Here is a 10,939-nt window from a genome sequence, read left to right on the forward strand (position 1 = left end):
CATCTCTTGGTCCATGAACCAGCTCTTCTTTCCAATGATATCACTATGATTTTTGATGTGTTGCATTTTTAACGCATTCTAACCTGATTTTTCGAATGTTTTTCGAGTCTTTTAGTCTTTTTTAGAGTCATTTCAGGTCAGAAAACGTTTCAGGATAGAGTTTGGATACTAGGAGCAAAAACGGCGAAAAGTGCAAAAAAAAAAAGATTGGAACGATCCGACCAGTTGAAACTATCCAGCCAGAAATTGCGAACATTTTCCAGCACGACCAATTCTGTATGGCACGATCGATCTAAGCTGGAACAACCATTCCATATATTTCAGCACGATCGTTCCACCTCCCCAAAGAAGAAGGAAATTTCGATTTTTCCTGTTTCGGCCCAAATTCTTCTGATTTCGGCTCTGGACGACTGCAGACCTATTTAAACCTATTTTTATAACTTTTCTAAACACAACTTTCTATTCTATTGAGACTTTTTGAGCTTTTGGCAATTTGTAAGATTAGGGAGATAAATTTATGACTCTACATCTCTGAGAAGATTTCTGAACCCTTTTGGATTTCTATTTTATTGATCATGAGTTCTTCTCTGTCTTTCTGTGTTTTCTCTGCATCTATGTCTGAGTCGTTCTCCAGTTAGGTTTTTAGGGTTTCAAGGGATTTTCATGAATCACTATATTGGATTTGTTAGATTAGGGAATCACATAGAGTTCTTCATCTATTGTTGAGTTTAAAGCTTAGACTAGATTGATCACCTAGTTTATGATCTTAGGATTAATCTAAACATGAAAGTGATTTAGATTTCCTGACAGAACTTAGATGAGCAAATCGTCCTTAGCCAACGAAAGCTGATGCTAAGGCGATTTGTGAGCTTATCAAACCAGAGCTTTAATTCATGTCTAGAACTTTACGGTCAAACGACAGTTTAGACACTTAGGTTATTAGACATAGTAGTTAGTGCCACGACAGTGGGTTAGCTAGACGTTTATGTTTGAGTTCGAGAACGGTTCTTAATTCATTCCCTATTCGATAATCTGTTTAGTGAGTCTTGTTTTCCTGCGAATTACCCGAAGACATAGCGTTTTTCTCATTGGAATCTACATCTCATTACTTTGCTTTTCTTAGTTACTAGAAGTCTTAAACCACAAAACAACCTGTCATTAGGCTTAGCTTTACTTTCTTTCTGCATTCTCGTAGCGTAGACTTGGTCCTTGTAGATTTCGATACCTAAAATACTATTTTGATTGCTGTGCTCTTGCAGTAGATTTTAGGATTATTCCTGAAGTGTTTCAAGAATTGGCGCTGTTGCCGGGGACCAATTGAGTGCCTACGAGTTTTGGACAAAAGTTCAGACTAAGTTTTTCTTTTTCTTTTGCTAATTTGTTTTATTTTTGTTTTCTTGTGTGTTTCAGGTTTATGACCAGAAGCCACGGTTCTGAAAATCTGTTGGATTTGAACAACGAGGAGCTAGCACAACTAGAACGTGAGAACAAACGAAGAAGGAGAAACATGGCTCAAAATCAAGATGATCTGAATCTCCAGGGCCTGTTTGATAATGATGGGAACCTCATAAACCCTCCTCCTCCTGCTCGTGATGTTCTCATTGATCCAAATGCTGCTGATGATCCTGCAGTCACGAGCTGCAGCTGAAGCTCAGAGGCAAGCTGAGGCTCAGAGGCAAGCTGAAGCTCAGAGGCAAGCTGAGGCTCAGAGGAAAGCCGCAGCAGATGCAGCTGGACATGTGCAACTTGGGAACAATGTTAACAGACAGGCACAATTCCAGAGGAATCAGAGGGAGCCTCAGCGCATACCTGTTGGGGCAATTGATTCTCCTCACCAGTTCTATAAGGATAGGTCACCAATTCGTCCACCACCTATTCACAGAACTTGGAGATCAAACCTCAAATCATCGCTCTTGTGGAAAGGCAACAGTTCTATGGGAAGGCTTCAGAAAATCCCATGGATTACATTAAGAGATTTGAAGAGATTTGCAGTACCACAAGCTCAAATGGAGTCCCTGCAGACTATCTGAAGTGCAAACTCTTCTCTTTCTCTTTGGCTGAACGAGCAGCTAGATGGTTGAAATCACTTGAATCTGGTTCTTTGACTTCTTGGGAAGCAATTAGGTCATCTTTCTTGGATCAGTTGTACACCAAGGCTAAGACAACATCACTCAGGATTAAGATCACTGAATTTCAACAGAATGGTGGTGAGTCTTTCAATGAAGCTTGTGAGAGATTCAGAGAGTATCTCAGAGAATGTCCTCATCATGGTTACTCAGATGAGCAGGTGCTGAACATCTTCTATGATGGAGTAGACTGGGAGGCAAAGAATTGTCTGAATGCTGCCAGCAATGGTAACTTCATGACAAAGACTAAGGAGGAGGCATATGAGCTTATTGAGAATCTCTCTGTTAGTTCCAGCCAGCGCAATCCTGAGTATGACAGATCGAGATGCATCAATAGCATTGAGTCTAGGAAGATAGACGAGCTGACTAACCAAGTCAACAACATAGCCTTGTTACTGAAGGGAAATCAAAAGGCTGTCAACTTTTGTGACAATGCTGGCGATGAGAGGTTGTATCAGAAATTTACTGAAGATGATTCAGAAAGACATCATGCTGAGGTGAACTACGTGCAGAACCAAGGATATTTCAACAGAGGATTCAACTAGAATTACAGAAATCATCCCAGCCTGTCCTTCAGAAGTCCCAATGTTGAAAATCCTCAAGATCAAGTTTACCCACAACAAGCAGGTGTGCAAAATCAGGGTCTGCAGTATCAGCAGAAACCATTCGTGCAAAACCAAGGTGTCAGCATTTTCTCTAAGGGATTTCAGGGCCAGACAAACATGCAGAATCAGGGACAGCACAACTTTCAGAATCAGAACAGCTCTAATCTAGCTACACAAGAGTCTAAACTTGAATTGATGATGCAGCAAGTCATGATTAATCAGCAGACGACTGCAAAGGAGATCCATGTTAAGGTAGATGGGATGTATCATGATCTCAGCAATAAAATTGAGAATATCGATAACAAGTATGAGTCCCTTGCCACTCATGTGAAGAAGCTTGACATACAGGTAGCACAGATTCCAGATGCTATTAAAAGACAATCTGGAAATCTTCCTGGAAAGCCAGAGATAAATCCAAGAGAGCATTGCAACACTGTAATGGTTTATGATAAGATGGTGACAACACCTGAGTTGATGGATGAGGAAAGGGCACATGATGTTGTAGTAGAAGAGGAGTGCACTCCTGTCACGCCACAAGTATATGTCCCTAAGGTCCCATATCCTAAAACCCCCAAACATCTCAGGAATTCCATTACGGCAGAGAAGCTGAGTGATTTTGAGAAGATGGTGAGGAGAATTCCCCATGAGATGTCATCTGAAGAAGCATGGGAGAACAGGCCTTTGTATATTCTTCGAGAATTGCAGAGAAACTCTAGAAGAGATTAAGGCCCTCTTTATCAGGGCAAGAAGCACACCACCACCATTGAAAAAGTTGAATAAGATTGAAGACCCTGGAAAGTTTGCTGTTCCATGCTCCATCTCTGGAGTTGAGTTCAAAGAATCTCTTGTTGATTCTGGGTCCAGTGTGAATCTAATGTCAAAACTTGTCGCTGAGAGGTTGGGAATTGTTGATACATGTATAAGACACCTTCAGATGACTCTTGCATTTGCGAATTCTTCTACCACAACTTCATATGATACTATCCCTGATTTGCTTTTTAAAATTGGAGATGGTTTGGTTCCTACTGATTTTCAGGTTGTAGAGATGATCGAAGGATCAGAAATGCCTTTAATCCTTGGACGACCATTCATGGCCACAGTGGGTGCAATTATAGACATGCCTAGTAAGAGAATCTCATTCTCTAACATTGACAAGAAGGTATTCTACAAAGCTATCCCCACTAAATGTCTCTTGCATTAGTGTTATCATGGGAGAAACATTGGTGGTTGATCCTTGGAAAGAGATTTATGAAGAGAATGAAGTCAGGAATGTTTTAGATGTTCCCTCTATCATCACCAAGGAAGTCATCAAAAAGTCTAAGGCAGAGGGGAAGATGAAGGATAAAAGAGTAAAGGGAAACTCTCATATGACCTTGATCCCTCAGAAATGTGATGGAGATTTGATTGAGTATGAGGTGAAGTGCAAAGGAAACTCAAAGCCATTCTCTAAGGTTAGAAATATTCTCACTTCGGAGCTTAAAAGGAAAGGAAAAGATGTTGTGAAGGGTATCATGCGCAGAATTCGAAGCTAGAGATGTCTGAATGTGGAGCTTGTTTTGGGGCAAGTTCACATGCTTATCCTGAATGATACCTGAGCCAAAGTCAAGCTAGGGACTTTAAACAAGCGCTTGGTGGGAGGCAACCCACCGGTAAGAATACATATTTTTATTTTCTTTTTGTTATTACTAACTCTTTTAAATTTTGTTTTGAGTCCAAGTGTTTCAGGTTCTCAACAAAAAAAAACAAAAAAAAAATGGGAGAAGGATCCTCTTCTACCTGATCGATCATGTCTGGTAAGTTTTCTTTTGCTTTCTTTTCTTTCTTTGAGTCTATTTATGCCTTCTTTCTGGTTTATTTTCACATCGGGACGGTGTGATTTAAGTCTGGGGGAGGGTTTTTGTTGTTTACTAACGTTATTTTCTTTTTTTTTTGTTTCCTTTTTCTTGAGTCATTTTGATGTTTTATTGAGTCAAAAATTTGTTGGAGATTATGATCTTTTTCTTGGGATTATTGTTCTGATTTCTTGGCTGAGTGACCATTATTGCAGGATTAGCTTTGGATTAGACTAATGAAAAATCCAAAAGTTGACCAGCTAATCAGAGACACCCATGTTTCCAGAAGAATTTAGAAAGCCTGAGCTAATTTCTGAGCTCTTCCTTTTACCTCATCGATGTGACTGATGTTCAAAAGGCTTGACTCCTCATTCACACCTGACAAACAAGGACCTATGTGGTGAAAAGATTAGTACTCCTCTCCCTTATTCTAAGCATTAACTAAAGCACAAAAGATGACTCTCGTGTTCGCTCCAAACTCTCGTGTTTAGACCCGATCCAATTGTCCTCCTCAAGCCTATATTCAGGAATGGTTTTGCAGCCATGATACTCCACCACCCATAAGATGGTGAATAAACATTTCGGTCCTCTAACAGATCAGATTGTCTGTAATACCTACCTCTTAGAACCCGAGCCAAGAGAGATGAGGGGTACTGAATAAGTCGCCATAGCTGTTTGATATGTCTATATTTTGCATCATTTAGGCTGCATTTTAGAGTCCAAATCATGTGTTTTCTCGGTCATTTTAGGTTTTTAGGAATCAAAGTAGGCTTTAGGATTTGCATTAGGTCCCAAAGAGTTTTGCATAGTTTGAAGTCTCTATCAGGTGTTTTGGAGGACATTTGGAGCTCAAGAGGAGGATCAGAAGTGGAAACGGTGAAGAAAAGGGTCAAAAATGGTGAAAACCGCTTGGAGGAATTTCTCGGCGAAAACTCGTACCGGCTGGATCAGAACATCGGCAAGAATCGCTATCGGGTGGTCCGTACCGGCTAAAAATCATTACCGGGTGAAAATTCATCGGGTGAAATTTTATGCCGATGCGAAGAGTTTTTATCGGCTAAAAATCTTACCGCGCTACATGTTTCTCGGACATTTTCCTTTCCACGGGAAGCATTTATCTGCTAAAATTCATTTTCACCCGCGCGCCTCAAAGATCACAAATCCGGGGAATCTTCCAGTCCGAATCAGTTGACGGGGTCTTCATAAAAGTTGGAGATAATCAATCCAAGATCCCAGAACAGTTAGAATCATGTAATTCGGACCTGTGAGTAGAGAGATATCGCCTCCGGAAGACACGCCTGTCCCGCATGCATCCAAAAGCCGATCAGATGGGTTTCAAAGATTACGTGAAAGAATGTCCTTCCAGCCCGAATCAGCTTACAGAGCCTTCATCAATATTAAATATCTATGAATTCTTTTTCCGGAACACCTGAGGTCTCCCAATTCGGCACAGCGGTTTGAAAGATATCGCCTCCGGAGTAGACATTGGTCTAAAAGCTGATTTTTCCGGTCATTTCAATGCCGTGCAAAGATGAGCAATCCGGGAAGCCTTCCACTTTCCAAGCTCTGATGGTTCCTTCACCAAAGTTTGAGCTGAATGAGTTATCTTGACTATGGAACTGGTTTCACAGCATTTTGAGTCATGTACTAAAAGTTATTGCTTCCGGAAGACGAGTTGGTCACTACGAGCCCAAAGGAGTTGCGATAAGCGCTAAGTGTTTTTACAAACCTCGGCGTCGCTGCCTCGGCATTGCTTAGGCCGAGGCTCATCCCCTGAAAGCTTTTTGGACTAGACCTCGTACTAACTCCTCGGTATATCAAGATCGAGGCATGCATGCAAAAGGAGTGGAGCTGAAAATGACTAAGTGTTGAACGTGAACCTCGGTATAAAGACCTCGACATTGCATGCCGGACTCCATCTTCCCGAACCCCTCGACTACCAAGCACCTCTGCATCACATGCCTAGGTCCCTTTTCACGAACCAAGATTCAAGATCAAGTTGACTCGGAGGACGCACATGAAGATGGATTGAAGACTAGGGTTTATGCATGTTCTTGACGTGTTCTTCATGAGATCTCCATCTTGATCTTTGCTCACGTGCACCCCTCGGCATCAAGACCTCGGCTTCTGATGTCGTGTCAACTGCATGAGGGAACAAGTTTTACCCTTAACAAAACAAATGAAAGCCGCAAGTGCACAGCTACTCAGTTGTAGTATTTAGGGATCGAATCCACAGAGATTTGTGTGCCTGGTGTTCTTCTACGGTTTTTAACTTTATGTCTAGACTAAATTGGTTTTTAAAAGTTGGTTGTTTGTCACGAATGAAACTAAAACAAGAGAAAGCAAATAAATCTATCCTAGAAAGCAAGTATAGAAATCGAATGAAAGGCTAATAAAGCAAGTAAAATATTGAATGAAAGACTAGTAAAGCAAGTAAAATATCGAACTAAGGGAATTGAAATGCAGGTTTAAGTAAGCAAATAAAATCGATGGAATTGTAAACTATGGCTAAAAACGCTGAGCTTTTGGGAACTCTAAGGGATCATAATCGGTTTTAACACTAGGGTAGATAGATTAGGATTGACGGATATCGATATATAGGGGTTCTAGAGCTAGAGTACGGCGGTATGACTACGTCACTGTCGTGATCATAACCAACTGTTTCTCGCAACCCTGACCAGTAGGTTTCCACTCTGGCCCTGGAAGGGAGAGAACGCAAGAGCTGCACAAGACTCGTCAATACTCATGATCTCGCCGCAGGTAGGTTTCCACTCCTACGGAAAAATTGCCTGTTTCATTCTAGGGCTGATACTTAATGAAAACTTTCGCAACTCTAACTATCTAGATCAGATACTAGGTGATCAATCAAGCATACATGCAATAAGAACAAGAATAAATAGAGAACAGGTCGAAATCCCAGATCTATAAACCTAGATGTCTTAATCGATTATGAGAGCCCCTTTCGGGAACCCTAAGCCCAACTCGGGATCTACTCAGACATGGCTGAGGTCGACATCATCATCGGTTTTAATAAAAGTAATGAAAAACAGCAAAGAAAAGAGATAAAGAAAGCTTTTCTATTGAAGAACTCGGACTTGAACAATCTTCTACAAAAATCTCATAAAAACGGCTAAAGGAAAAGGGTTTCTGTAAAGTATGAAGGGTTGTGTCTAAAAACGACCTAAATGACATGTATTTATAGTCTCCAATACTCCATGGTCTCTAGGGTTCCGGAATTGAGGCTGAGAATGACTTTGGGCTTCAGATATGTGGGCTTTAGTTCGGAGCTTGATGGCCGCAGTTGGGAGAGACGTGACCACGGGGATTGAGTGGTTGGCCGCGGTCAGGAAGCTTCTGACTGCGGGAAATAGGTTGTTGGTCGCGGTCGCGTGCTTTGCTGGCCATCTTCGAGTGGCTCCGGGGCTAATGGAATATCTTGAGATCCAACCGTTGGAATGTCTCCAAACCAAGTGAATTTGAAAGCTGGTTGATTCTTCTATAAGTTGTCCAATTTTGAGGGTGATCAGACGGTGAGAAGGTCTTCGTCTCTCCATGAGAGTTCTGACGGTCTGCATTTATCCAAAAGAGTCTTTTTGTTCCATTTTGTGCCTCTTTATCCCAAATTACCTGAAAAGTATTTTAAAATCCGGAAACATAGAAATCCTTTGAAAACCTTTGAAAATGGAGTAAAAACACCTGTAAAAGATTTTAAAGTGATCCATAAAAATGGTCAAAATCCGGTGTTATCAGCTTCACTCTCTCACACACCATGGTGCTCACCTGACGACCCAAGAAGAGCGTTCAGTACCCGGTTTGTTCTGGGCTGACCCGCGACACTTACCCTTCACTATAAATAGATTTTAGGACCAGAAACCTAATCTTCTTTTATCTTATCTCATTTCCTGCCTGTTTTAGCTTTAAGAACTTGCCTCTTTTGTGAAACTTGATTAGTCTAATCCGATATCTCGTTTTCACGTGAGAATCTTGTTCTTGTTTATTTATTTTATTTACCAGCATCAAACTCCTTATCATGACTAGCTACACGTCTTGCAAAGGATTTAGTGAGCTCGTTATGACCAGTGAGTAGTCCATTTAAGAGGCTTTAGATAGGTAGATTAGGGTGCTTTCATGATAGATTAGCGAGTTTAGGGGTCTAGTCTTGCATGTTTCATTCTTTAACCGACGAGATCTCTAAGCTGGATCCAAGCACATCACTTGCGGTTCAGATCTGAGACATATCTCGCATCAAAAGTGTTCGTAGAAATTTCTGAACCAATCAGTTAGAGGTTTAAGAGTCTTTCATCGCGAGAGTGATAGTTTGACCTTCTTAAATGACTTATTGAACTGGATCTTAAAGCTGACTGATTCATGCTTCTCAAAAGGGATTTTGGTATGAAAGATGATCATTTTAGATGTTTAATACTTTCATGAGAAGATTATCATATTTTGAGTTCATGTTAAATGAAATTGCTTGATAATATTGATTCATTAACTTTCTAGTCTAGCTTGGAAGCACCTGAGTCTTTGATCCTGTCTAAAGCCTCTGCCTTTATCATATATTATCATCATCCGATCATTTGCTTGTTTATTTGTTTTCATTTGCATCTTCATCTAGTCTAAATATCATTGCTTGTTCCATTTTCGTGTTTACTTGTTCGTTAAGTAGATTAGTCACCAAAAACTCTTGTTTGCTCATCTTGACTTGAGATTACAAGTAACATAGATTAGTGTCTCTCCACAAGCTTGGTTTGATAACCCCTTATACTACAAGACAGGGGATTGATAACCTCTACAAAGAGCCTAAAAACTCTTAGTTATCAAATGGCGCCGTTGCCAACTTGTGGGAGCATTAGTCTCTTATTTGTTCTTGAGATCAAGAATTTACTTTCTTTTGTTTTACTAACTCTTTTACAAGTTCTGGCTTTGCTTTCAGGTGCATGAAAACCAGGTCTCGCAGCACAGAACCGCCTCTCCCTTACGACAACAACATCAACCGAATCGAAAGGCGAGCACGCGAGAGAGAACGACACTTTGAAAGGCTTGGTATGGCAGAACAGCAAAGGATTGAGCAACAGGCTCAGGATGCCGAGCACCAGGCTCAGGCAAATCAAGCGCAAGCTGAAAGGAATGAACAACAAGCCTACGTTAATCAACAACAGGCTCAAAGAAATGAAAGGCTTGCTCAGCAAAACGTACATCAAGCCAATAGAAATGAGCAGCAAGCCCATCATATTCCTACGCCTCCACCACCAGCTCAGAGACAACCTCATCCGGTCTTTGTTGGAGAAAATGACCGAGCTAATGCGCACCAATAGAGAGCCGAGATTCAGGCACCACCTGTCCAAAACAACAACTTTGAAGTTAAAGCTTCCCTGCTCAATATGGTGCAGAACACCAAGTTTCACGGTCTACCCAGAGAGGATCCTCTAGAGCATCTAGATCAATTTGATCGAGTTTGCGACCTGACTAAGATAAATGGCGTGTCAGAAGATAGTTTCAAGCTACGCCTGTTTCCATTCAGCCTCAGTGATAAAGCTCACCAATGGGAAAAGAACCTCCCGAGGGGTTCTATACAAACGTGGGAGCAATGTAAGCTGGCGTTCTTATCAAAGTTCTTCTCCACCTCATGCACGGCCAAGCTGAGGAATCAGATTTCAAATTTCACGCAACACAACAATGAAAGTTTTAGTGAAGCTTGGGAACGGTTCAGGAGCTATACCAACCAATGCCCACACCACGGCTTCTCGGAGGCCTCCCGTCTGAGTACTTTATACCGAGGTGCCCTCCCCAAGATCAGAAACCAACTAGATACAGCTTCAAACGGAAATTTTCTTGGGAAAGAGATCAACGCGGCAAAGGAACTAGTGGAGAACCTCGCCATGTCTAATGACACGTATGGAGAAGATTTTGACAGGGCAAACCGTTCAGAGGGATCTAGTAAAAAACAGCGCATGGAGAAGGATATAAGAGAGCTACAGAGTAAGATTGACAAGGTCCTCATGGCTACACAAAAGCCAATACATTTTGTTGGCGAGTTCGATGAGCAAGGGGCGAGCTTTGATAATGTCAATGAAGATGGTCTAACTCAGGAAGAGATAAACTACATAAGGAATCAGCAACGGTATCAGCGGTTTAACAACTTCGGGAACAATCCAAACCTTTCATACCGAAACCCAAATGTAGCTAATCTCCAAGACCAAGTCTACCCTGCCCAACAACACCAACAAAGCTATGCTCCTAAAGCTCCATTTCAGAACAGCTTTCAGCCCAAGCAACAGTTCAGTGGGCAGCAACAGAGTTACAGTCAGCAGAATCACCCGGCTCAAAGCAACAACTTCAGCAGCCAACCGCAGCAGCATGAGTTTCCACCAGGGTT

The 10,939-nt window shown here is 41.5% G+C and overlaps 1 protein-coding gene and 2 non-coding genes across 3 annotated transcripts; 1 reads left to right on the top strand and 2 right to left on the bottom strand.

Annotated features, from left to right (window-relative positions):
- Positions 1–2,167: 2,167 nt before the first annotated feature.
- LOC112085931 lies at positions 2,168–2,274 on the bottom strand. The gene has a single exon (XR_002899209.1). It is a non-coding gene; the product is annotated as a small nucleolar RNA R71 (small nucleolar RNA).
- Positions 2,275–2,848: 574 nt separating this feature from the next.
- On the top strand, positions 2,849–3,932 carry LOC112085339. Its single transcript, XM_024154545.1, has 2 exons — positions 2,849–3,414; positions 3,473–3,932. Exons 1-2 carry the CDS (start codon positions 2,849–2,851, stop codon positions 3,930–3,932), a joined length of 1,026 nt encoding a protein of 341 aa, XP_024010313.1.
- Positions 3,933–10,199: 6,267 nt separating this feature from the next.
- LOC112085529 lies at positions 10,200–10,306 on the bottom strand. Its single transcript, XR_002898833.1, has one exon. It is a non-coding gene; the product is annotated as a small nucleolar RNA R71 (small nucleolar RNA).
- Positions 10,307–10,939: the final 633 nt, after the last annotated feature.

Source organism: Eutrema salsugineum, unplaced genomic scaffold (genome assembly GCF_000478725.1).
Source record: "Eutrema salsugineum unplaced genomic scaffold, Eutsalg1_0 scaffold_3, whole genome shotgun sequence".
In the NCBI taxonomy this organism is placed as follows: domain Eukaryota; kingdom Viridiplantae; phylum Streptophyta; class Magnoliopsida; order Brassicales; family Brassicaceae; genus Eutrema; species Eutrema salsugineum.